Source organism: Harpia harpyja, chromosome 11 (assembly GCF_026419915.1).
Source record: "Harpia harpyja isolate bHarHar1 chromosome 11, bHarHar1 primary haplotype, whole genome shotgun sequence".
NCBI classification, from domain to species: Eukaryota; Metazoa; Chordata; class Aves; order Accipitriformes; family Accipitridae; genus Harpia; species Harpia harpyja.
In genome coordinates this window covers 37,098,211-37,126,208 of record NC_068950.1, presented here as the reverse complement: position 1 = coordinate 37,126,208, position 27,998 = coordinate 37,098,211, and the positions used below count along the sequence as shown (strand labels likewise).

The 27,998-nt window shown below is 44.9% G+C and overlaps 1 protein-coding gene across 2 annotated transcripts in view; it reads left to right on the top strand.

Moving 5' to 3' along the window:
* Positions 1-27,998, top strand: part of LOC128147873 (BEN domain-containing protein 5) — a 980,343-nt gene that overhangs the window by 941,938 nt on the left and 10,407 nt on the right. For both annotated transcript variants that reach the window (XM_052801053.1, XM_052801052.1), the window contains exon 12: positions 22,553-22,649. In XM_052801053.1, the coding sequence (XP_052657013.1) occupies positions 22,553-22,649 (97 nt within the window). The remainder of the gene's footprint in view (positions 1-22,552; positions 22,650-27,998) is intronic.

Here is a 27,998-nt window from a genome sequence, read left to right as displayed (position 1 = left end):
GTTTTGCTCTGGAGAGCTGTTGAGTGCAGGCTGTCTTTCAGAGCACAATGCTCTAAAATGCAATTGGTGTGAGACAGTTTCTGTGTTTCTGGGCTCTTCCCTGAAACATCCATTATCAGCCAGGCCACCAGGGTGTAGGGAAAGGCTAGTAACTGTGCATTCAAAGGTGACTCGGTGTCTTTAAGTCTCGGTAGGTCTGACTGTGCTGTATTTGAATGCTCCAGAGAGTGGCTGTGAGATACTGTGAATGGTGTGACATATACAAGGAATTGCTTTTATATCTTCTGATGAGAATGTTGTGCATGTGTGTGAATTTAGTGCTGAATTAACAGCCCCCAAAAATGTATCCATGGGAAAGCTTACCCATGCCACTGTGTCTTAGACCTCATCTGGAGGGACCAGATTTAGAGGTGAAAAGTAAAGACCTCTCAGTAGCTCACTGAGTGCCTTGTTTCTCTGTGAAAATATGCAACAAGGGTGCCAACCCTGGCAGCAGGTTTTGTCTTGTGGACACATTTCCACTGGCAAATGGACCTAAGACCACCACATTCCCTTCAGCTGCATGATGCACACAGTAGATATGCTTTTCCAAATGGTTATCTGCTCCAGGCTGACTTTCTCCAGCATTTTGCAGGTGCCTACCTGACCTTCTTGCCCTCTCTAAAGCCCAGGCCCCATCCATATGAAAGCCCGTGACACGACAGGTGAGATGTGTTTATCAGCTTCTGGCCATGGCAGGTGCAGACTTAAAATGCCTGTTCATCTCCATTTGGAGACAGACCACTTTCACCTGCCAGCCTCTGGTGTTTCATAGAAAGTTAGATTTGAGTTTGTCTCTCTGGATGCAGGTGAGCGTGCTGGAGCTCTAGCACCTCCTCTCCCTTTGGTTCTTGGTGTTGGTCATCTGGAAGGGAATACTGTGCAGGTCTCTAAGATGGCCTTTGGGATCTCTCTGCTTCCTTTTCATTGAAGGCCTCCTGCAGCCTCAGATACTGACAGTATCTGTACTTTAAATAACTGTGCTGTCTTTTCTCTCTCACATGCTTTCTGAGTGGGCTCCTCCTCTTTGAATATTTGGGGTCTGATTCTTCTCATTTAGAGGATAATTGACATTTCCATCGTGCTGTACTTGTAGCTTTTCCTACTAAATGTCATTAAGTTCACTTCTCTGTGGCTAAGGATGCCTCTTATTTACACAGGAGTCCCAACATCCCTGCATTTGCAAACACAGTAATTACATACTGTTTTTCTCTTAGCTCTGGCAGGTTCAGAGCCTAACTAATGACACAGTGGCTGCGGTGCTCCATGCAGAGTAGCTCACTCAGATCTCACCTGCTCCAGAAGACACAGCCTACAGAAGCAGCGTGAATTTTAAGCTACGCTGGGTACTCTTGTGTTGATCCCTCTTCCCAGGCAGGCTTTGTATCTTCTGTGGCTTTGTGAGATAGTAGGAGCTATTTGGATCCTTCTCTGGATTGAAAATCAGATTTTTTTAAAAGTATCTGTGACTACTGTGAGAGTGGTAAACCTTTTTGGACAGGGAACCAGTGAAGTCTTTCTGGATTTCATAGTGCTCTCCTGGCATCAAACCGTATTCAGGTCACATACAACTTGGGCAAGCTGTGGCTTCTGTCTGTTCAGGACACTGCAGAGCAGCATTGGGTGGGCCACAAGTTTAACGCTGGTGGTCCTCAGGTACCATCTGGTAGGTCTGTACTGCAGTGGAGTCACGGCAGTGACTCCGTCATGGCTCTACCCAAGGTCAGATCACTTAGGGGAACTGAAGCTTTGAAATATCTGTAGAGATTAAAATGTTTGCTCGCTTGGACTCTAGTTAAGGAAAGAGAAATATAAAAAATTCATCTATATACATAATGTATATACTAATTCTCCAAAAGTCTGTTTTTTCTGCTGCCGTATGGGGACATTCATTAGTGACACAGGGCATGATCAGTGTAAATCTCCTGTGCTTCAGTGGAAGGATCAGTTGCATTTATATGACATCCCAAAGAGGATGGTTCTAGTACAGATCAAATACTGTCTGGGCCAAGTAGGGGCTTGCTCGTTGTACAGGCTGCCTATAAACAGATACTGTTAATTTGGTTTTGGGGGACGTTTTTTTTTATTATTCTTTCAGGAATTACTATTACTTCTTTTGCTGCCACTAACACTTCTGTCTGTGTGAAATAAATGGAGAGAAAATAGTCACTCTCTACAGCATTGCTCTTTTCTTGCTTTCTGCAGTACCTGCTAATTAAATGGTTTGTTTCTTACATTTCCCCTCTTGTACGAAATGTATTTGTAAAAAAAAAAAAAAAAAAAAAAAAAAGCCTGACTGCAAAGACACAAACCCTTGCTGAGAGAGTCAGAGGCATGTCGCCCATTGGAGACTGCATCTTTTGGGTTTCAAATTTAAGATTTTCCTTTCCCACAGGAGTGCAGAAGGTCATACCCAGTACTTTGGAGCTGGAGATGGCTGACCCCAAAAATAATGCTGTAAGGCAGGAAGGGAGCTGAGCTGCTGGCAGACCAGCACCAGGGTTAACACTTGTGAATGATTCTCTGCCCTGTGCTAGCACCAAAGATTACAACAGCTATTTCTTTTTCAAGTAATTACTACCTGGTTAGAAGCCTGTTCCAGGGCCTGCTGGACACAGGGGAATGCTTCCCACTGGGCTGGGATTTGGATCTCTTCGTCCTTTTGCTCGGGAGTGCCTATTAATGGAGCATTCAGAAAAAGGGAGGTTGATCTCCAGTTAGCAAATAGAGAAATTGCTAGTTGTTGGCCATCAGGCACCTCTGAGAATAGACCTCTGTAGGGCCAGTAAAAGTTAACTCTTGTTTAAAGCCACCAGCTCTGGAAATGGTTTTTGGTAACGTTGGGGATGGCCAAGAAAGCTGGGCAGGTCGTGGCAGGTCAGCACACCAGAAATGGTTATTGTTGCTGTTGTCTGAAGACTGACAATAAATAACAAGAAGGTTTTAATTTTAAAGCGAATGTTAAAACTGAATTGGACTGCAGCCTTGTACAAATTCTGTGTTTGCACACATTTGGCAAAGCCAGAGGTTGTGACCTGAGATCACTGCAAGATGATGAGAGGGGAGCTTGCCTTGGGGAGCACTTCTCCATTCTTGCAGTTACAGAAATCCACAGATGAGGTGAAAGGAAAGAATCAAACATGTTTATGCTTAAATCTGCGATCCTTGAGTGAAGGTTATACAAACATCTAGGAGTATAAAACTGGCAAGGAACTATGTGCTTACTGAAATAGAAGATGAAACAGTTTTGTATAGAGAGATGAATAGTTCAAACAAACCTATATTGTCCCTAAAAATATCATCCACCCTCCTCTAAATGCTATTGCTGGTTAAGTCTTGCCTTGAAATCCTTCAGAGATGCATCCCCAGGAAGCTCTCCTTAGAAACCTGTCCTGCCTTCCTGGAAGCACCAGCCTGTCCTTTCTGTTTTCAGCAATGCGCTAAGAGAAAAGAAGGGTCCAGTTTCTGCCTGACACCTTCACACAGCCTGAGGATATCCTTGGACATAACTGGGTTTTGAAACATTTTGATCATAAAAATTAAATGAAGGTGGGGGCTAAATCTTATTTCCTACTATTCCCACTCTCGCTCATCTCTGACACCAGTATTTGATGTATGTAATCAGCTGATCCGTGCTGGAAAGGTTAGAAGTGAAGGATGTTCCTGTCTGTTACAGATTAGCAAAACGTTAGAGCAGCTTTGGCCTTATGAGACTTGAGGTAAATTGGCTTAGCCCACATAAGTGCAAACTCAGTTTGCTGGACAGGTTACAGCCATGGATGGAGAAGGAGAAGTTTCTTCTGGATCAAGTTTCACTGTAGAGACTTGAAAGGAAACTAAAGCACAGGGTAGATTTTAAACTGCGTCGTGCCAAAATATCTTTAGGTTTTGGCAAGTAATCTGGCAAAATCAAGTTATTTCACAGGATTTCTGTTATCTTGCACTGCAGAAATCTTGTACGACTGCAAGTTCTCTCAAGTTTTATCTCAATCTTGAGCTCCCAGGTATAGGATTAAGCTGAAGGCTGATTTCAGTGCCAGGAACTTGCTGGCCATGGAAATCAGAAGCATGTTCGTACTGCAGATTTGAATCCAGCCCTTTTCTTCCCTTCTCCTCAGCAGCCCCATTTCTATTCCTTGCATAGCTAGACATAGACTCTCAAATAGAAATGCTTTATAAGATGGTCATGATCTCCCCTAAACCATGGACTGTGGCCTTTTTTTTCAGTTATTACTGGTTTTGTAAGATATAAATGTGAGTTTGCCCAGGGGTGTGTTCAGTTGCTTCAGGCAATCTGGATACACCGAATCTGTCTGTTGGGGTTTGAGTGTCAAATGACTGTGTGTCATTTGAAAGGTGGCTTCTCCTGAGTTGCCATCTGTCTCCAGCCTGATCTTGCTGGGCCTTCAGCTGCAGATGGATTGCCCCAACACACCCCAGAAACTTGAGCTTTTCCCTCAGCACATTCCTGCAGTAAGAGTCACCACTCAGCAAGAAGAACAACTTTTACTTATTAAGAGGCAAAACCTCAAAGGAGGTAGAGACAAGTGGGAAGTACTTACCTAACCAGCAGATGCCTTCTAGGTTCGTCTGATGACTATGCTTCACCAATTCCATTTCACTCCTCCTATGAAACACCTCCTGTATCCCTGCAGCCTAATTTCAGTCTCCAGTCTCCACTACATTCCCTGTAGTTAGATTTCCATATAAGTTAGAGCAGTTCTAGTTAGCACAGGTTTCCTCACATTGTGACTTGTGTTTTTTGGTTTGTACCTCTCTCCTGCATTTGTTCTTTGCTCCCAGCCTCTTATGCCCTGGCTTGTGGGCTATTCAGAAGGGCTGCCTTTTTTTTTTTTTTTTTTTCTGAGTCATTCATCAAATTAACCAATATTGATGCATCTTTTACTCTTCCACATGAAGAAGATGGAAGGAGAAGCAGGGTTTTGCTGGGAACAAATTTGCTAGTAATATCCTTCCGCCTGAGAGGCATAAGAGAGCTGCCACCAATTCCTGACAATGACAGGCAGATTCACAGTCAGATTAGCCTGTTGCTATTATCATGGGGAAACTGAGTCAGAGACATTACAGCCAATATTTTACCTGAGAAATCGGGCTGTCTTTTTAAGAGCCTTCATTTGGCTTTAGAAACCAAGGTCCATGTCCATATCTGAATACTTTGTTTTCTCTGTCCTTACTTGATACCAAGCTGGACAATCTGGGCATAAAAGCAGGGTGTCTCAACTCCCAGTCCTATGCTTTGCCAGTTGTGGTGCCTCCCATCTCATGAGATTTCATGGAAATCATCCTTCTCCACCGTGCCTCAGTTTCCCTGCTTGTAAAATAGGGAACTTGCTCAGTTTGGATAGAGGGTGCAGAAGCAGTGAGTAACTTCAGTCTTGATGGTGAAACAGGAAAATGTGGAAGTGCCTCTACCGGCTGTGCAGCCCGGGTGACCTTTGCTTTTAACAGTGCCACAGGACATGCCCCTTTGCAAAGCCCCAGAGAGTCTGCCTGCAAAGCTTTCTATCACCTGGACCCTGTGAGATCCGATCCGTCTCCAGGCAAGATCCTCATCACTCACAGAGCTTCTAATTCCTTAGAGAGGCAGAAGAGACAATATTCAGCAGCTGGTTATTTCTTCCTTTCCCTCAGTCCCTCACACAGAGTGTCAGTTAAAAAAAAAAAATGGCAGAGAACTGGCCATTAGCAAGGAAAACAGTTTAGGGAAGAGACGAAATAAAAATGCAATCAATTATCTCTTGCCGTGCCCAGGTGTGTGGGTGCAGTCAATTTTCAAAGTCATCGAGAATTTTAGATGAGAAAAGGGAAGCTGTTCATGGCAAATTGCAAGTGTTGGGGGAAGGGGGAGGGAGAAAGAGAGAGAAAGCAGAGAGGGGAGAGAAGGGAGAGATTAATTTCCCTCTTGAGTGAGAAGTGTGTTTGAGACAGACAGATGGGCTGTAAATACTCCAAACCAAGGACAGGAGCTGAGACAAGGGAGAGGCTGGTGATTGAAGTGTGACTGTGATGGAGGTAGTACATTTCCCGGCCAAGGTGACTGGTTTTGTTCTGAAAGGGGGAGATTTCTGAGATGTGGCTGCCGCACTTCACATCAACCTGGACCAGGACAGCATATTTAGACTTGATAAGTGATATCCAGGTCCCAGTGGGGTTTTCCTTAAGGGTCAGCTTCAACTGCCTGCCTTGTAAGGGAAGTCTGAAGGGGGAGAGGGGAGGGGAAGAAAGAAAGAAAAAAGGGAAGGGGGAGGGGAAGGAAGGAAGGAAGGAAGAGAAAGACGCTCTTCTTTCCTCGTTAAAATTATTGAGCTGTCTACAAGTGGTGAGCGAGGGGACCATGTGACCGGCAGTTAATCACATTGCTGTGAAATGTGACTGCTGCTGATAATAGGATCTTTCCTTCGGTAGAATTTCTGTTTCAGAAGTAGTGATTTTCACAAAGAAAAGAGGTTGAGGGAGATATCATTTCAGATCTAACAGAGCCTGTGTACATTTTCTTTAGGGAGAAAAACCTCCTTTTTCCTTTTCTGTTAGGTGTCCCTGTTTGTATTATTATTATCATCATCAATTTTTCATTTTCACAGCCCAAACTCACTGAGTACAAATGTAACCCAGCTCCAGTCTGTCTGCAAGCAGATTAGTTACCATTTAGTCATAAAGTTAACCAACCTTGTTCCAATCAATTAACCTCTAGAACCCTTAATTTATTGGTGCCCCAGTCTATGCTAGCCATTGAAAAGATGAACATCCTGCTTCAAAATGAACTGGTCTGTCTTTCCTCCAAGATACAGGAATTGTAAGAGGATGGTAGTAAATAAGCATTTAGAAATCCCTTCTGTACAATCAAAGGCAACAGCAGCACAGAGAAGAATAAAGGGCATTTTAGCATGCATGAAAAACAGTGCAGTAAATGAATCAGGCTCTCGGGACAGGAATAGCAGGGCTGTGGAGCCACTGTGGGCTTGGCTGACTTGGCTCCTTCTGTCATAAATTGATATAATATACGTCAGGTTACTGCAAGAGTCACAGGCAAGTGAAAGATTGCTGATCTAGACACCTTCCCACCTTCAGATTTTGCTTGCCAGAATCTCTTCACTCCTTTTTGGGGAGCCTGAATTACTTTCACCCTTGTTCTCAAGGTTTTTGACTGGTTTTACTGCTTAATCCAACAAGAAACTTCTCCAAAGCACACTGAAATAAGTAGGAGTCTCTCTGTTGGCTTCCCTGGCTTGTAGATCAGGTGTTGCTAAAGCAGATGTTTTAGTCAGAACTAATTAGAGTTGATCTGGTTGCATAAGAGAGAAAAAATTGTAGCAATGCAAGCATTGAAACACTGAGGTTGTTTCCATGTTACAAGACTGGAAAGGACCTATTTTTACTTTTCTTTCCATATTTTAAATAGTAGTTGTTACTAACACATGTTCTTTTCTGAAAAGACCCGATTTGGAAAACAAAATGCACCTATAATTGTTTTGATATTAAAAAATAAATAAATTTTAAAACACCCCAAATTGCAATCAGGTCAAGTGTTTCTGGAAAAGCAAAAAAGTACAGGTTGAGGTGTTTGGAAGGACCTAAATAAAGGCCAGGTGTTGGCTCTTGTGCCCTTTCAGCAACAGGACACACTGTGGCTCCTCTGACAGCTTTTGCCTTCTCCGATCAGTTTGGCATACTCTTCTGCCTGACAAATGATCTGCAAACAGACCCACATTTTCTCAGCTACATCAGCTCAAAATTACTTTGCCAAGCAATTCTTGGGTGGTTGTTCAATTGCAAGCCGTTCTTCATGGGAGCTACGTTTTGACAGGTGATCCGCTTCAAGTGGGCTCTCCTCTAACGTGGATTTGTTTCCTTGTCGCTGCATTGGCTGAACGTGGGTGAGGCATCACTTTGTGGTTGTGAGAGGTGAGCCAGCAGAACACTTATTTCTTGCAAACTGTGAGAAAGGCGACGTACAGCAAGCACAAATGTAGCTGGAGCAAAGGGATTTTCTCCTGGAAAATCTCTGTGGAAATATTTTTGATGCTATGCTCTCCTCGGTCTCTTCACCAGACAATGTGTCTAGGCTGTTTCCTCTCATGCAAGAATCAGCTTGACCAACGACAGGCATGTTCTTCTAGGCCAAGTGAGGAAATAGTTCCTTTTCTCATTTCTGCTGTTGCATTTCCTTGGTGGGCTTGCAAACATCACATCCCCTTTTGCACTTCAGTTTTAATCTACAAATGGAGGAGCCTGGCAGCCTTTGAAAGGTTTTTACTATTGGCAGGTATTGTTTTATTCGTTGCCTTGACCAGCTCTTTATGCCTCATAAGTTCTGCGTTAGTTTTTGCATTTGGGAACACCACTTAAAAGAATGTGCTGCAGCAAATGTTGATTCCTGGCTCGGTACTTGAAGTTGTGCGTGTGTGGTGTTCCCTTTGGTTCTCAGTAGGCTTTCCTGGCAACAGAGAAGGGAAATTGGTCCTGAAAATGGCTGAGCCGTGTTCGTCCAGTCCTGTGCCCAAGCTAACTGGGGCAGTTAACTGATCTGCTCTGCTCAGGGATAGCACCTTGCTGATGTAGCAATACTTCACCTCTTACCAGAAGGGTCTCTTCACTTGGAGTATATCTTATATTCTTCCTTTGAACACTGGCTGGTGACAAAGACAGGCTGTTGGAGTAGTTTAGGTTTGGTCTGACCTGGTTTGGTATTTCTTGTGAAAGAATCGTTTATTCCTGCTCTCTGTGGGATTTTTCTAGACAGGCCAGAAATTCCCCATCCTTTCTGCTTTCTTTACTCTTTGTCTGCTAAAATAGCTCAGGTACATTTCTCTTTTAGCTACTTCAGTCCCTGCAAAGTCATATACAGAGCAAGGACCAATTTCCCGTACATTCTTACTAAACTGAACGGTTATTCTACCAGAACACAGCCCCAAACACATCAACTCTCCCGACCGCTGCCAGGCCCTTACAGCGTGGTCCAGCTGCCTTTCCTTCAGGTTTCCAGCACGCTCAAGGTAGGCCTAAGGGCCCTATTTGAATGCAGTTCAAGATACATAGTTCTGCCTCATTTCCAGCCTCACAGCTTCATTCTCTAACGTGTCATCCCTCGTCTCCTGTTCCTATACCCTACAGCACTGCAGCTCTGCTTGCATATGCTTCTTGCTTTCCCTTGATTGCTTGTTGCACTTCCTCCCTTTGCCCATAATGGCTTGCTTTTGCAGGCCGTGTATTTATTGCTAGCTGGCAAACACAAGTGCTTGGACATACATTCAATTATCTTTGAACAATTTCCATTTACTCTGGTTTTGGTTTTTTCCCTTTCAGTTTCACTGAACGCTGCCTGTATTTTCTCAGAACTTTTTCAACTGCAATACAGTCTGCTGCTGTTCTCCCTACTTTTCTTCTTTTTTCTTTTTTTCTTTCCACATTTTCCATGTTTTCATTAAGCTCCCTCACTAAACTCAGGTGAGCATTTCTCCACTGCTGCCCTTTCTGTACATTTGCACTGAGAAAGGTCCAAGTTTAACCTCAGTGTGTTAAATGCTCCCTTCACCTGGAAGGAAATCAATGGTACAGGCAGATTGGGGTTTTATCTACGCCCCCACACCAAAATGTCTTTCTTTTTGATATACAGTAATCTCCCCCTCCCTTGTGGTTTCACTTTTACCTGTTTTTCCATTAAAACGTGACTTATGCTTTACTTTTATGCCAATGGAGTGCACTGTGGAGATGATAAGGGTCACTTCTGCTTACTGTTCAGGCAAAGGTGTGGTTTTGATCTTCAGATCAGTTCTCAAGTACATAATCTTCCCTGAGAGCTTGCCTATACTCAGAGTTGCTGCTTTCCACTGCTTGTTCTCCCTTTCCTCTGGCCAGTAAAACATGACTGTATTTGGACCAACTCTTTCGTAACATCTCTTACGTTTTTGTAAGAGAGACATTTTGATTTGATATCCACAAAGAGATGGGATATTGCAAGAAAGGAAAGTGATTTGATAGTCCATCTCTGAAATTGCCCTGACTGGATGACTTTGTGGAAGAGTTGCTTTGGTCAAAATCTTCCGGAGCAGGGAAATATCTGTAGCACAGAGGTACTCAAGCTATTTTTAAACAAGCTGGCTTAGGCACAGGAGAAACAGCATGAGGTGAGCTGTGCAGAGAAACATAACGCTGTAGTTTGAGTGCTTCTAACGATAGTTCAAGTAGCACTGTAATACGCCACGGTTACTTTTGTGACTGCAACATAGAGATACCAGCCTGTCACACAGCAAAGGACTCCTCACCTCCAGTGGGGAGCTCTGTACTGGTATCCCTTGACTTAATCAAATTCCGGTCACCTGGGTGAGAACCTGTGGCGATATCCAAAAGATGGGATTCGTGAAATTTATGAAAGAAGATGGCGGAGGGCGATCTACCGCTGAGTGAACATGAGCCACTTGTCTGACCTGTCCTTCCTCACAACTCCACAGCAACATTAGCTAGTGATGGGAGCTATCGTGATGGTATCTCCTTTAAATGCTGTTCTTCCACCCACCCACACCAACAGTTTGTAACTCCTGGTGAGTACAGCCATGAGACAGAAAGGCCTTTAGCCTTTCTCCTGTACGTGCTTGGGTATCGCTTACTTATTGGGCATGGAGCTAACTGAAGGGTAGTTAATGCCATCAAGCATTGGGATGTATTTATATTTTTAACTACGTGTAAGTGATTATCAACATTATAAATAATTACAGTCTGCCTCCCAGCCCCTCTGCTCCATTCCACCCTGCTAATTGCAATGCTTAGATCTCAATGAGCTCATTATGTTTTGTCGATATTCAGCTCTTTGGCTTGCTCACTTAGTAGGGACCGGGGGGACGCAAATGGGAGCTAAAGATTGAAAATGCCAAGCTCCTAGGGATTTGAGTTAGCGATCATCACTGCTTCATCTCTATGCACAATTTATTCAGCACTCCACCTTCCCTAATAAATTATAGATCCCTCAAAGGGAAGCTTTGCCAAGGGATGGGCAATTGCCTCACTCGCGGGGGAGCCCATTCTGTGCGGTATTGAGCATCTTTGACATCTGGTCCTCACAGGATTGGATCCCTCCTGCCCTTCCCCTCCACCCGTCTCTTCCACCCCTTTTGGGAAGCATTAACCTTTTCAATGTGATGTATGCGAAAGGGCGACAGTCAGCAGTGGCAGTTCCTAATGGATTCTGTTTGGTTGGTTGGTTGGTTGTCTGAACTGCCTGCAATGCTGTCCAGACCTCTTGGAAAAGCAAGCCAGAGTGCAACTAATGTTTTAATTAGCAGCAAAAGGCAGAGAGGCTTTTAAAGAAGAACGGTGTTTGAATTCAGAAGTAAGGAGCAGATGAATGTGGGGCAGGGGACTTGGGATTCAGTGCAGCTGGAGACAGTAGCACATAGCGCCTTTAAAGAAGGGCTGAATTTTCAATCGCAGGCCATAGTGGTGAGCAGTGAGATGGTTATGGTCGTCTTTGGGGGCTGGCGGGCTACAAAGGGGTGAATTTGTGCCCCTTACTCATCTTCCTGGTGGTGCAAAAGGAGCAGAGACTTGCCATACCTGCCTTGCCGAGGACTGAGAAAAACCCCAGTGGAGAGCGCTACTATACGACAAAATCTGAACCAAAGGAACTGAGTTACAGGGGCAACCCTTTGCCCACCCCTCTGTCCTCAAACAGGATCAGTTCTACTTTCCCCTTTCCTGATAGCTGTTTTCCTAATTCTGTCTTAAGACGGGAATGCTGCAGCCTCCCCAGGAGATATTTTCCTAGTCCTTCACTAGTCTTATTGCTGGAAAGCTCCCCCAAAATCTAATCTCAATCTGGTTTATTGTAAATTAAGGCCATTGCTTTTTGTCCCATCACCAGCAGGTGCAGAAAAGTTTATCCTGTTCTACAGCAGCCTTTACTTATTTGTACACTCTCTCTCTTCACTATTCTGTGATCCAAAGTCCACAAATCTTTTCAGTTTTTCCTCCTCAGGCTTTCTGGACTTCTGATCCTCCTTTAGAAAGCCCTTAAAATCCCCAGACAATTAAGCTGAAGTTAAACCAACTTCAGGAGTGGCAGAGTCTAACTCAGCTTTGTGACTCCACAGCCAAACACTGCTTCTCGCAAGACCGTGGCACGCAGCTGGGAGCTCGGCCAGCCGGCTTCGCAGTGATGAGAGATGGCTTCTCAGTGAAGAGAGTCAGTCCATCTCAGTCCTCTGCAGCAGGGTTGACAGCTGCAGCAAACATCCTTTGGCACCCATGGGTGAATATTCCCCAGTGATTCAGTGTGAACACCAGTGTCAGAAGTGGATCTGAGAAGGAGGAGCTCTCTCCCAGTCAGGCAGAGGTTGGTGCTGCTGTGTCACCTGAGCTGTGGATCAGAAACAATTCTCCAGGACGATATTGGAACTTGTGAATGGAGGCAAATAGAGCTCCTGGAATTATTTCTTGTTAGTAATATGGTGATAGAGATAGGCAACACAAGCAGACAGTGAGACAGAGTAAAGAGCAGTGCAGCAGACAGGCCTCACCACTATAAGGAGAGTTTGAAGGGGAAGTGATTTTTATAGCCATAAGTGACACTCTGGAAAATGGAGAGATGCGAAGTTGCTGCTTAGGTCTTTCATAAACTCCAGAGGTTGCTGGTTAGATTATGGTCACAAGCATGTTGTTATGAAAACCCTTTTCACCAGGGAAAGCAGTGACTCTTAATCTGGCCCACCAGTTAATCCCCTTGCAAGCACTTGCTTTGAGATGCCCCTTTTATAAATCAAGGGCCGCTCCTACATTGACTGTATAGTGGTGTACTTCCAGCCACTTCAGCAAAGTTGGCTGTTGTTTCAGTGACAGGAGTTGGTGGATCTGAAGTTTGGCAATAGTTTATTCCCATCCCATCAGAGAAGTGAGGAGAAGAGACAGGCAGTGGAGAAGGGGAGAGCTGCAGACCTTTCCAGCATCTTTATCCGGACACAGACCAGCTGCTGCCAGCAGTCCTTCCCCGGGGGACATGATGTAGGAAAACAAGCCAGCTTGGGTGAGTAGCTTTTTTAGCAAGGGCCTTGTGACAGCAGTCAGAGGAGAGTTATTTGTGGCAGGGACTATATATAACTATATTTGTGTGTGTGTAGATTAAATATATATGTGTGTAGTGCCTTATCACTGCATTCCAGCTTGAGTTTAAAACACAAAGGAAAAATCAAAGGTTTTAGAAAAAGCTAAATTGATCCAGGAATGGGAATTATAATAGCAAAGAGGCATTAACTGGGGGGGTGTGTGTGGAGATTATAGTAATATTTTACTCCTTCCCTACAAAGACAAAAATAGCATTAGTGTCTCTACTTACTAGTTACAGCTCTAATTCTCTTCTTCCCATTCACCAACACCACTCTGGAGTGACCACCTACAGATGAGGTGTGTCCAGCTGATGTGAAGAGAGCTTTGGCCGAGCTCATGTGTGTCGTTGCTTTGGGGAGAAACCCCCCCTACAGCAGATAGCCTGAGCTTAAGTGTGGCGTTGACCCTTGAGCCTGAGTCAGCAATGTAGGCAGAAAGGAGATCTTGGCATTCACGAGCTGATGCTCCTTCTTTCTCATTTTACTTCATTTAACTCTGATTGTCCTCTCATCCTGTAGTGCCCAAAGCAAGCACCCAAAGACACCTTAATCATTGATTCATCCCTTGAGCTAGACCCGCTCTGCCATCCCAGCACAGCCTGGTCCTTGCAGAGAGGGCAGGTGCCCTGTCTCTGGTTTGGCCAGGCATAGTTCCCATTGCAAAACCAACCCCCAGATCTTTTTTGTGCTCTGCCAGCCCTGGAAATGTGCCACTCCCAGCAGAGCTTTCTGTTGCCTGCAGCCTACACCACAGTGCCTTATCCTGAATCAATACTTGCAGATACTGGAGATAACTCAGGGAGAGAAATACATTAACGTAGCTGAAGAAACAAAGATAATGATATTTTTTTTTTCCTTTTTTTTCCTTCCCTCCCTTCTCCTACAAAATAAAATTTTATTTTCTCCCCCCATCTCTATGATCTGCACTTAGCAGGGCTCCAGACTCTTGAATTATTTCCCACTTTTCAATAAAGCCTTAAATCTTTTTTAAAAACTGCTTGTTTTAATTGAAAAATTTCAATCAATCAATTTGCCCCTTCTCTACCCTCTCGCCTTCCTCCCCTCCCCCAAACAGACCCATTTGCAGTAAATAATCTGTAGCCAGACTTTCTGCTCTAAAGAAATAAATAATTCTGAATTTGCTGAATCCCGCCTGATCTCCCAGCTTTAAATCACTGCACTTTGTACTGAGCTCAGCCGAAATGTTGAACACACTGAAGCATGACTATTACTTGGAGACTGTAAGTGTTTTTAAAGGTACAGCCTCTGAGGCTGTGGTCCTTTTTCCTCCCAGGACAGTCTGAGAGAGGAGCCAAGCCAATTCCTGAGGATAAGTTGTCTCTTCCCTGCATTTTGCCCACTACAAATGCAGGTGTTGCCTTGTCTTGAAGGGACTTATCAAAGACTGACTGAAGGCAAGAGAAATCCATTTGGTCTTTGAGCAAGTCCTTAAGAAGAGGCATCTTGACTGAAACCATCTAATAGCCACTGGACTGAGTCCTTTTTCAGATGGATGATCTCAGGTAGGTTCCAGGAGGTCCTCTGCGTCTGCTCAGACACTGGAGAGCAAGTGCCCATGCTCCCAGGTGCACATAGTTGCACTTGGACACAGAAAAGCCAGGGGTATCCCAGCCAGGGGAGAAATGTCCCCCAAAATCATTGTGAGTCTTGCAATCACTGTCAGCATTCTGCAATTCTCCTTATCATTCCTCTATTCAAAAACTTTAAAACCAGTTATATGCAGGTTCATGTCACAAGGGAACACAATCCTCATATTTCTTAATTCTTTATATTTCTTATTTAATCATATTTCTTAATTTCTTCTTTTTAGGATTGCTCTTGCAAAGCTATTGACTATGCCCTGTCTGAAAATGCAAGCTGCAGCTGAAGAGGGAAAATGCAGCATGCAACAGACTACTGATGCCTAGTTATGATTTATACAATTCATGAGCTTCCAACAATTTAGAGATGAAAAATGGTTTATCCACACTTTGGTGTGTTGAAACACTCTTTCTACCATTTATCTTGAAACCGATTTTGCTTGGGTGGTGGTGAATGTTATGCACAAAGCCGTGAATGGAATGTCTAATGGGAACTGTCAGACATGGAACAATGAATGTCATCATGCTTCTGGGCTGAGATGTGAGGGACTAAGAGGATCCCCAAAAAGTTCAGCTCATGATTTTCCAGTGTATTGGGGGGGGGGTAATTAGAATTGGAAAGTATTGTACTGTTCTTGCATTTCTAACCAAGCTGAAAACAAAACTTGTTAAGACTTAAGTCTTCGTGCTGTTTTTCCCTTGTGCATTTGAGAACATGCATCAGTGATAGGAGAAGATTGTGAATGCTGGATTTTCACTTGGAAATTTCTTCCCCTCTTTTCATCCCTCTTCAGTATATCAGAGAGAATCAGCTCTGTAATTTTCATTGACTGTGTAAAGAGCTGAGGTCAGCTAATCCACAAGGGCTCCTTCCCAGATTTGGCAAGTGACCAGAACTGAACAATAGAAAAGATCAGAAACGTTAAAATCACAAGAAGACGCTCAGCCTAGTGTCTTCCAGATACTCTAAATAAAGATCTGTCAGACATTAATGTGAGACCAGTAAATGCAGGCCCAAATTGATTTGGGGACAATTTGATAGAAGCTCTTATAATCAGGTTTTAAGTATATAATTGTTCAAGTATACCAGCCTGTGGAGCAATGCTGATGCAATATTTTAATGAATTAACATATACTGGTGCTGAAATTCACCCTTTCTGGGTTTTTGAGCTGTGAGCTTGGTTCTGACCTCTGTCCCTTAGATAGTCTCATCAGGAGTCAACACTGCCAAGATATTAAATAAACCATTTTCTTTGGCCGTTTCATAGTTTAGGCCAGATTACCATTTAGAGGAGCGCCCATTTCCATCTCCCACTGGTGTAGAGGGACCGTAAGATGGATAAAATGTAACTTACACAGAGCAATGTGAAGATGGCATTAGGATAATGGAGCACCAGTAAGAGGTTTCCCTGCAAAATCATGCTCATAGTGCTGGTAAACGGCATGTGGATTCAGAGGTAAAAATGGGCAGTAGCCCTGTTGCTTTTCCAGTGTTACTTTGACTGTGTCTGAAACATCTCGTCCCTCTCTGTTTCTGTGCTTGCTCTGGACAGCCTGATTTTCCTTTCCCTGTCTGTGTGTCTCGAATCCCATCTTGAATTAAGTGCTCCCTTTTGACGGCCAGATATGGTAGCAGCTCTGCAGCCCAGTATTGCGTGGAGGTTTTCATCAGCAGCATAATGTGTTCAGTTGGGTGGTTCCCTCACTGGTGCCGCTGTGTTGCAGAGGGAGAGTTGGGGTACGCAGGCTCTCTACCGCACTCCCCTCTGCTCCCCTCGAGTCTCTGCCGCCCTTCAGTGGCAGCACCCCGGCAGGGTCAGGAGTGCTTGGCTCTATCCTGGCACTGGGTCCCGTGCAGCACCGCCACCTTCCTGCCTTTTTCTTTCTCTGCCTCGAGATCCCTCTGTTCCCCGTGTCCAGATGTTAGCTGGGATCTGCCCGTTTCAGTTTAGTTCACGAGAAGGGCAGAAGCAGTAGCTGATACTGAAATGAGTTCATGGGAAATACAGCGTGGTCCTTGTGGCACAGTCCCTCTGGCAGAGATAAAACAGTGTTCTCCAAGATACCTGTTCTCCAACCTCCTCTTTCAGAGGAGAGAAAATTACAGGCCTCTGATTACTCAGGGAGAAGAGTGCACAGCTTCCATCTTTGTAATTTCTTCCACCACAATCAAGCATTTCAGGAAGAGGGCCTGAAATAGTCAGTCAGGGATCTTTCCGCCCGGTTCCTTTCCTGATAACACACAAGAGGAATAAAAATGAAGACTCGTCATTGCTGTTACGTTTCATTTTCAAAAGCATCTGTCCCATCTGGGATCAGGAACTGAGGCTGTTAGGAATGGAAATACTTTCCTTGGGGAAAGTCCCTTTGCTATTTTCAGGCTGGCTGCGTTCAGGGCATTTATAGATTTTTAAGGCTGGACAGTCTGGTTGCATTTCACTAGCTTGACCTGCCGAGTACCGTGACAGGGTGTCACCAGTAATTCCCACATGGAGCCTGGTTCTTACACTGGAGCTATGAAAAGCCCCGTTCCCATTGGAAGTGGCAGACTTTCCCCAGAAAGCATGCCTACACGCACCTCACAGCCCTGCAAAACCAACAACTTGAAGATTTAGTGCTTGCCTGGCCAGGTCCTGCTCTCTCGAAAGTCAGTAGTGAGGATGGGGTAAGTCTTATCCCCTCCCTACACTCCCTTTTAGAAGCTTCCTCTTTTGATAATGATTTTGAAATATGTACCCAGATATACTAGACATTGTGAACCTTGTTTCCCTGGAGTGACAGTCTCTGGGAAGGATGCATCATCAGTGCCCAGACTTGCACTGTGTTAAATGCTGATGAAAAGCCACAGAACAGCCCCTCCTCCCCTCGTCCCCCCACCACTGCCAAGTCTCTATATTGCCTCAATTACACTTTGCTTGAAGTGGGCCCCCCAATTAGACATGATATGGGCAGCATCTCTTATTTATTAGAGAATAGTGTCAGCCCTGTGAAACAAAACAAGTAACTGCTGAAAACAGCTCTGCTAAAATAGAGGACTAGTTCTGATCAGGCCAGGCATGATACAACACAGTGGTTTAAAGCCGTGTAATGCCGTTTTCCATTAGAGCTCTTGTTCGAGTCAGGAAGGGGTTTGATCCATTGATGGAAGCTGTTATAAACAGACGAGAAAACCTCATCCATATTTCTCTTGAGATTGTACGAAGCTGACAGTATGCTAGCTGACCACAGTCATCTGGGACTCTCCCACACAAAATAACCCTCTTTTCATAAATAACAGGATCATTGTTGTGGTAGACTGAGATTTGCTGTAGAATTCAGTTTTGTCAAACAAAGAGCTTCTTCTGGTTTTTAATTTGAGCTATTAAAAAGATTCATTTCTCTTCGTGTCTCATTTTCCTTCCCCTCTTTCTCCCTTCCCTATTTTTTTTCTTCCCCTCTGTCTGTCTTTAGGATAACTTAAAGCTGTTTGTCTGAAACAAAAGAATTGCGTGGGTCTGGTCAGTGGTGCCTCTAGATTGAATGGTCACGATTTCAAATCCTGTTTAGGACTGAACTTGGACGAATTCCATAAGCTAATAACCCAGCGCAGTGTTTCAAATTGATGGAGGTGCCGTCCTCTAGATGAGACATAAAAACAGAGATCCAATCTGCTTGGCAGAGACCCCACAGGACTTATCAAAGATGAGTGGGGGCTGCTAACTGTTTTGCCCTTGTCAAATCCTTACCGCCACCACGGTTTCTCTTCCTGTTCCAAAGCAATGACACTGGACCTTATGAAAATGAGACGGTGAACTTGAAGGAGCCATCCTTTTTCTAATTATTTAAAGCAGTTTGCAGTGTCTGGCAAAAGGGGGAAAGAAAGACAATCCACACACTTGAAAGTGGAATGACCCTGAATTTCAAAAAGCAAAACAAAAGCGAGCGAATGGTGCCACCATGCTCTGCAGCAGTGACATTATTAAATGATCAGTGAGCTATTAAAGCAGCAACATTTAGTACCTCCCCTAATGACTTGTACTGCTAACTGGTTTCCAAATTGAGATTTTTATTGCCTTCATGCACAGACAGAACAAGGCTGTGTCTGTGCTTCTAGAGGCTCCAGCTTAAGCAGACTGTTCACGATAGGAGCGATGAATCTTCTCAGTTGAAAATTCGTAATGGCTTATGAGATTCCCCACTCCTCTGTCCTCTTTTCTTACCAGGGCTTGAAGCTTTGGGGTGTGAGGCATGATAGGGTTCATAAATACGGGGGATTTTGCAGAGAGCCCGGCACAATTCTTGAACTTCCTAACATCTGTGAAATTTGGCAGAGTTGTACATAAACAGACTGTCCTGAAATGTCCCCAAAACCACTGATGCCATTCAAAGACTGAATGCTGTGAGGACAGTGTCTGCAGGAGGGGCCTTGGGCACACTGGTTTTCACTTCCAGGTAGAAATATGGAGCATGGAAGAATGAGTCTATGGAGGAGGAAGGGAGAGGAAAGGGAATTGCAGACACTAGTGAAAGTGAAGATTCACCCAGATGTTTTCACCTTGACCCGCCCAAATGGATTTCTACTATCTTGTATGAGCTGAGCTCCCGTGATGGGAATAGCTGGGAAATGGCCTTCTATCAAGTACAGTTCAAGCTAGGTAGGGAGTTCCTATGGGCAAAAGCACAGCATGTGTGATTGCAGAAAGGAAGCTGGTTAAAAAACAAACCAACCAACCACTCAGCAAAAGTGGGTTCTGGTTGTAGTAGCAGTTATTTATGTGCTTATGATATGCTGTAGGCCAAAGTGGAGTCTGGGTCTTCCGTGCACCTGAAATAAATGCAAATGTTATTGATTTGATTTGCTTTTCTCCATTGGTTCGGCACACACGTGCTTCCTGCACTTGCTGAATGACTCAGGCCATTTCTTGTCCAGGCTAGGCAGTCACAGGGAGACTGTTACTGCTGTTTCTGAGAGGTGGTAGGATGGCTTGAGAGACTAGTATTAGAACATGCAAATTTTTTATCCCATGCTGGTTCGAATCTCTTTCCGTCAATGCTGACTGCAAGTTGTTCCTGTTTTGTGACTTTTTGGTGGCTGCACGGGGCACAGGTTTGCATTTCCAGTTTCTTCAGTGTCTCTCTACCTGTGCATCCATGCTCCACAAAAAGCCTTTACCTTGCCTGGTAATCGCAGCAAACAGGCGGTCTGCGTGGTCTGCAAAGCATGTTAAGCATTGCAGAAAAATGGGGTGAAGTGGCCTTAGAGGCCTTTCTATATTTCCTTTTCTGAACTTTGTGCAGGACCAGTTAGACCTAAAGCATTCATGTCTGCTGTGGGTTTAACCTGCTCTTGAATAGCTCTGGTCTGGAGATTTCCAGAGGTGCTAAGGCAGGTTATTCCAGTGGTTAACTGTCTTTACCTTTAGAAAGCTGTTCCTAAGTTCAGCAATAGAACTGGATTCCTCCGGGTCAGGGTTAAGGCAGAGTTGTAAGGCACCATATAGGAGCTCATGTAGCCACTGCCTCGGCTGCACCCACTCTCGTCTAAGGGCTTCCTCCCTCAGGACAGCAGGTCAGGTGTTTCCCACTGTGCAAACACAAGCAATGTAAAGAAACAAAGAAAAGGGCAGCAGGGCCGTTTCTGGCAGAGGAGCCTTCTGAGATTGGTACTGAGAAAATGTCCTAGAGACTTTACCGAGTCCAATTACCACTTTATGCCTTTAAAGTGCCAAGTAAATGAAAGAAACTACAAGATCAAGCCATGTTAGTCTTCTCAATCCCTTAAATGTTTGACAGCCCTCTTCCCTTCTTTCTCGCTTCCTCAGACTACTTTGAACTCTTAACCTTTGCCGCTGCTTTGAGTTCACATCTGCAGAAACCAAACTACCCACAGCCATCCCCAAATTCCAGTAACAATCACAAAACACTTTCAAAGCAACACTGCCCTCCCTCAAATTGATAAACTTTAAGCTGTCTCCAACTTTCTGAACTTTCATGCATGTACGGTTAGTCTCGTCCGTCGGTGCTGGCAGGCTGCAGTGGAGCTTACTGGGTACTGCAGCAGCCGTGAAACAGCCGGTGGTGTTGCACACAACCAACTATCCCTGTCCACGCAGACAACAGCCGTGAACACCAGCTGTTCAGGCTGGGCTGTACTGTTGGGCAGAAGAATACAGATGCCCGCAGCACGTATGGTATTAGGATCACAATGAGCATATCAGCACAGACCCTGAAACAGAAGGGATAGATCCATGTAACCATCCCCAGGCACAGCAGCGGGAACCAGAAAAGTGGGACCAGGTCACTGGAGAGAAAAGCAGTGTCAGGAGTCATCCTCAGCTACTAGAACTGGGCTTGACTGCAGCGCTAGCAGAGCTGGTGGCTGGCTTTTTGCAGAACTAGAGCTAAAGACTGAGTCACATCAGTTCGACCTCCCCTTTAAATAAAGAAATAAATGATAAAGAGAGATCTCACAGTGATGCCTGAACCTGATGTCTCATGCTCACTTGTTTTGATGTGTCTAATGTAAGTGGGCGGGTAATAAAAGCTTCATTTAGAAGCTAGCGTCTTCACAGGCACTGCTGGAAGCCCCTGGGACACTGCACTTCTGGAATTTTCCTCTAATGGAAACATCAGCAGATAACTATTGATAAAGCAGAACATGCATGCACACAAAACAGCCCAGCAACAGTTTATTTTCCTGGGCTGCTGGGTGTTGGACGGAGGTGTATTTAGATTCCCCAGGTTACGTACCCACCTCAGCTACTGCATCAGCACTCCTGAAATGACCATTACAGCGACTATTTGGGGCAGTGCCCTGGAGAAGTATGTGGTTATTGTAGCGTGGGTAGGCATCAGTTCAAAATAGGCAAACAAAGGAGTCCTCAGCCCCCATAATACAGCTGTGGATAATGGCATTGACTGCATTTCTCCCATCTGGGTATCACCCTGTAGATGATAAGCAGGCGCTGCTCTGTAACAGGCAGACCTAACGCTGACATTTCACACGAGCAGGAGATTCACCCCATGGATGTGTTGTCCAGGATATTATTTTTCAATTCATTCGCAGGTTATTCAGCTTCTTTTTAGGCACCTGAGTCTTCAGGAAGGTCTGGTTCCTGTGCCTGCGAGGTCTCTGTGGCAGCTCTGATGTGCAGCACCTGCCTAGTGTTGGGCTCAGGGTTAGCTGAAGGAGGAATCGTGGCTAGTGAGAAGAGCCCCCAGAGTTACTGCTGACCTCCCTAGGGTAATCTACTGTCCTTCCAGTTCAGTGCTAAAATCACCATTTCAGGTCTTGAATACAACACAGTTAAAGAACAGTATATTCTCCCAGGACCGGGGGGGGGGGGTCAGTGCTAAAGGTTTGGAGGGCTACAGCTGTAATCCCAACCTTGAGTTTGTACACTAGTCCATGGCTGGTTCATACCATGACATTGTTGACCTCGTTTCCTGGATACAAGCACAGAAATACTGCCTGTATTCAAGCATTTTTAGGTACTTATTTTCCCTAAACGTGGAAATTGGAAGGCCCCTTTTGTCTGGTGTATTACTTCATGACCACCGCAGGGATCTGCAACCAGGCATGGGGGTAAAGGGAGATTGTTTCCTCCTGTCCGTGGTTTTATGCAGCACCTGCCTGTGAAAACAAGAAGCAAACAAGATGACCCCCGCTTTATCTGCTTGCGTAAGTCATTTTGCCTGAAGCCTAAGCACTGTGGGGTGGTTAATGTAAAACTTGCTCATGCATCAAATAGCAGTAATTTACCTTTTTATTATTATTTTTAATTATTTAAAAAAAAATGCTCCTTAATTAAAAACTCACAGATATGAAGCTTGGAAGAAATGTGGCCAGGACATTCTTGGATTACTACAGGCTGAACTCCTCAGTGGAGAGACCACTAGCACCCACTCCTAAAACTCGGTAGGTCAGAAAGCAATTTCTCTTGCTTTAGCAGGGCTGCTTTTTTAATACCTTTCATGACTAAACTTCAGTGCTACTGCGTTATGGCTTTATAATAAGCGTGCTAGTCTAACTGTGCTTATTTTATTGAAATTCCATTCGGAAATAAAGCATTTATGATCAGGAAAGATACCTGGTTTATGTCTGAAAAAATATTCAGAGGATTTTGGAGATATCGATATCTTTCCTGAATTTTGTCTGCTGTACACCAATCTCACACCAGTATCTTTAATGGACTTACCCTTCATTTATCTCCTGAGAGTGAGAGGAGAATCAGACTCACTTTATTTGAAAAGTTTTAATTCTGGAAGTGAAAACTTCTTCAGTGCTTCAGGAAATTACTGGCAAGCCTGTGCTAAAGGCAGGGTTCTCCATCTCCCCTTGGACCTGCCGCCGTGCTGGCAGCCAGATGGCAGGTTCCTTCTGCCAGTCCAGCTGGGACCCTTTACCTGGGGACCCCGTCTCACCATAAGTCCTTACTCCAGCTTTACAACCAGTTCACTGGATGTTTGTCCAAAAGGAAGTCTTCTTGGACATGAAGTAAAGCACTGGTGAGCAACGCACAAAGGTGTGAACAGAGGGTTTGAAATGCCCAAGCTTGAATCCCTGCAGTGCTGCTGGCCTTCTGTCTGGTGTTGGCCAACTGGTGTCCTTTCAGTGTCTCTTAGCTTGTGTGAGGAGCAGGGGAGATACCACTGAACCGTTTGCGGAGAACCGTCATTCCTTGACCAGGCAAAGCTGTGTAATAACATGAGGAGGGGAGCAGAGCAGAAACCAGAGCTCCTGTTTCATGGGAAACACCAAATTCAGAATTTGCCTCTGCTCTGAGAAAACAGCAATAATGCCTCCAAACTAAAGATTTCTAATTAAATGCCTTTGGGCCAATTGGAATGCTTCATTTGGGTTTCAACTCTTAATAGCACAACCAAATATAATTTATATTTTGCAGTGGAAAAGCCAATTCCCAATTGGCAAGGGAGGCAGCTGAGCCTTGAAATTCACTCCCTTCTTCTCCCCTGTTTGCAGAGGAACACTTTCCTACTGAAGATTTTCTAGTGATGCGTAAGATGGATGTTACAAATATCAGCACAGACCATAGAGCAATTGCTGGAGTTCTTTCTGCAGCCTTTAAAAATCCTCTCAGTGCAGCCATTCTGGCAGTTCCTTATATATGTGGTCAGAGCCAGCCTGACTGCATTAGGTGTTTAAATGCCCAGCTTTGAGTCCATCTCTCTTTCTCTGTTCGTGATCTTGACACAACAGTTTAGGCTGGTGCAGGGAGGATTGTCAGCGCTGCAGTTCTGAATGCTCTTATCTGCAGAGACCTGCAGGGTTAGCAGAGAAAAGCATCCAGCATCTTTCTCTCCTCCGGAAATTGAATGTATCATTTCTCTCAGACTCCCAAGGGCCACAGCCTCCAAGGCTAAAAACCCACAACTATTACTGAACCTAATTACCACCTGACAGCAAAGTGCTTTTCCGTAGCATCATTCAGTTACCTCATCAAAAGGAATGTTTGTTTGCTTTCTTCATTTTAAATTAAAGAACCACTGACAGTGGTAACTGAAGCATTTTAATCTCATCAAATATCCATGTCCATCTCTATAGAGACAGCCACGCCAGCAGGGAAAGATACACATCTATAATCGGGTTGCACAGAGCAAATTTTTCTTGCTCCCCAACCAGAGTCTAATGGGGTGAGGGATCTTTTGTTCAGGGAGTGCTACCTCGCAGTAAAATCCTAAATACTGTAAATGTTCACCCCTAAGCCAACAGATGTTTAAGAAATAGATTTTTAAAGAAAGATTCATGTTGTTAATTTCTTGACAGCTTTCAAATACCGGCTTTTCACTGTAAAAGTAGACAAATGCCTTCTATTTGTAACCTGGGCTTTGTCACCTGACATCTGATCAGAGCTTGTATATATATAAAATGTATATCAATGAAATGAAATTGTTCTTTGAAGCTGTCATGTTAACTGCAAACCTGTCCAAAACAAAATCTTGCAAACTGCTGGGAAGCAGAAGGGAGATGGCTGTGGCTTTAAATATGCCTTGGCTAGGCAGTGGCACTAGGAAAGGATTGGAATATGTAAAATGATACTAAATATCTGTGTAATCAGGACTAATTATATGGCACGGTTATTAGCTTGAAACAGGACATGTTGTGCCCACAGTTTATGAAAATATATTAAAACATTACCAGATTCTACATACTCATTGAAAGAAAGCTGCAGAGTTAATAAACGTGTAAGGGACAACTAATTGGCTGCTTTGTCCCAGCCTACTACAGGCAGAACAATTTCTGTTTGAGGGAATTAGTGCAGCCAAAATGTGTTATAACGATAGCCCTGGAAATAGTAACAACCTGCAACACTTCCAGAGCACATCTGATTGAAAGATCTTAAAGAAGGAAATGTTTATGTTGGTATCACCACGTTGCAGAGAAGGAAATTGAGGCACAGAAAGGGAGAGAAGGTCCTGAGAGTCAGAAATACGTCTTAGTAGGGTGTTTAGTCCACACAGTCAGGCTGTCTGGCAACAGCCATCCTAGAGCGTAGGCAATGCGGGCAGTTCAGTGGGAACCGAATTAGGATCATCTGGAGCAACAGGCAAGAACTGATGCAACAGCTCTGGTGACAGAACCAAGACTGAGGCTGGGGCTAGGGTACCCTCTGCTGTCCCGTATACTTGTGCAGCTTATTTCAAGAGGTAAAGAGAAATAGCTGTATCTGTGTAAGGTGCTTATGTGCCTATAAGTGAATCCAACTGGTCAGCTGGACCTGTGGTTAAATTCCACCTGCCCTTGTCTACAGAAGCCCCTGGGACAAGTGTCACCTGTAGATGGGGCCTTCAGTTCCTCGCTGTGGAGCTGTGCCCACCACCATCCCAGGAGTCAGGCTCCACGGACTTCCCAAGAGGCCACCATGAAGTGAGGTCAGGGCTGGAGCCCTCAACTACTCGCTGAGCCTGCCGGTGGCACGGCAGTAGGAATGCTGTGTTTTGTCCCCGAGTAGATGGTTGCTAGAAATTAATGTTGAACCCATCATTGTGGTGGTCGTCTCTGAAGGGTTGGGGTGAGCTTTGGTGCACCTAACTCTGCACTGGGCAATCCTGTGCCCTCCCAACATGTCCTCACCAGCAAGAAAAGGTGTTCACAGTTGCAGGCCATAGACATCAAGCTTAGAAGCTTCTGCTCCTTTGTAACCAAAGGAATCTCTGGGCAAACCTCACGTCCCCAAGTAGCTCAGATCCCTGAAAAGACCTCTGGATTGTGCACTGACCCTGTAGAGAGGCTAGACATGAAAATGAAATGCTTAAAGAGGTTTTTTTAGCACTTACAACAATTCTGTCTTTATCCCCTCCCTGTCCAGCGTGGTTATTCTCCCGTGCACCCTCCCTCCCACCACAGCTCATCCAGCCCCTTCCTTCTGGCGGAGCTTCCTCCAGCCTTCCCCCAGTTTCCCCAGAAGCCCAGCCCAGTGGACATACAGGGTTTCCCACAGCCTGCAAGGGAAGGTCAGGACTTGTTTCAAACAAGTGTCCTGCAGTCCTCATTGTGGGAAGACCCTGTGATCCCAAACAAATTTCCAGTTCAGAAAGATAATGTCTCTTGTTATCAGCATGCTAAGCAATTATTTTCCTGAAGGTGATGTGTCTGCGGCAAGATAGGAAAGCATCAATGACTCAGCTGGGGAGGGCAGGAAGGTTAGAATATTTTCCTATGTGAGCTAATGAATTAAAAGCCTTGCTGAAAATGCTGGACATTTTCTGGAGTGACAAGCCGGTAGGCCTATGAATTTCTAACAGAGTAAGAGACCTCTGTGCTGCCTACAGAAGCTGCTGCAGAAGAGAGTGCTGCCACTTGGATGCGCTTCAGAGAGGCTCAGGAAAGTCCATCCTGGACACAAAGACGTCTCTCTCGGGTTGGGTTAAGTGGGCACAGAGCAGGAGGCCATAGTGCAGAAAGGGGCTGTCGGGTGGCAATGAAGGTTCATGCCCTTCCTCTCCTCTTGTTACTGTCCTTTCTTAAGCTGCTCGGTAACCAGCAAATTCTGCTCCCACTGCGCTCACTGGAAAGCGTTTGAGTGGGGCTCCCTTTGATGCCGCCAGTGGCACAGGGAGCTCTTCCTCTTACCAAGTCTGTCCTGCGCTCGCCTCTTTCTACTTGTGCTAGAGTAAAGGTTAAGATTGCTTGGGTTGAAAGTGAGAAATGTCCTCTGCTTGGTAAAAGGTGAAAAAATTGTAAGAGATTAAGAGAAAGCAGAGTACAGCTGTTACAGAGAATGGTTAAGGTAGGAAAACAGAATTTTTGCTGAAAAATTAGCTAATGCCGGTCACCTTGCACTGCCTTAAGTCCACCCCTTTGCCCATATCAGCATTGCTCTGTTCTTTCACTCTGGCTTAGCAGAGGAGCTGTTGCCTCTTTAAACCACTGACATTTTTTCTCTGAGAGCCACCAGTTCTATGTTTCTCATTTTCTGGACACACTGGATTTCAAATTACAGAAGCGCTGAGTGCTTACAGCTCTGGCTGAGGTTAAGGGAGCTGGGCTTTGAACAGACACAATGTGGGTACCCTGAAAAATCCCCCCTGGACCTTGCTAGTGGAGCAGTCTGCAACTCATGTCTGCATCACGTTTTCCTGTAGGTAAAACCCAGGCTCTCTGCTCGCAGGAGTGTTGGAAGAGAAATTCCTTCCTGGGTGGGAAGCTCACAGTTGCTGCACTGATACACATGAGAGAAAAGTCCAGGAGAAGATGAATAATTCTAAGAGCAGGGATTTGATGGCATGCAGAAAATAATGCCTGGGGCCACACACTGAAGAAAAAAAGGACAGAACAAAATATTGACTGGCCCTTCATTAATTGCCGTCTGTCCATCGTGCCCTGAATGCAGCAGCAGTCTTGTTGAAGAAAAAGTAGGCTGTGACGAGGTAATTAAAGACCACATCAGAAGGCATATCCGCCAGGAGGTTGAATTAAAATTGTTCTGACAGCCTTTATTCTGGCAATTCCTCCTTTTGCTGCTTGATTTTGCAGCCTTAATGATGATGTATGAGTTCACAGCTGCGTATCCAACAGGCTGGATAGGCCCGCGGGACTGTCCCGTCATCCTCAGAGGCAATGGGCACCGTCATCTGCATCGTATTGGGTGGCACTGGGGAATGTCTTCCTGTGCATGGGCACAGGCTGATCGGAGGCACTTCTGCCAGGATAGCTCAGCCTTTCAAGTTTTGAGCCCCATCTTGACACTAAAGAGCTGTGTCCAGAGGTTGTGTGGTCTTACGGGCTCAGACCACACATACCATC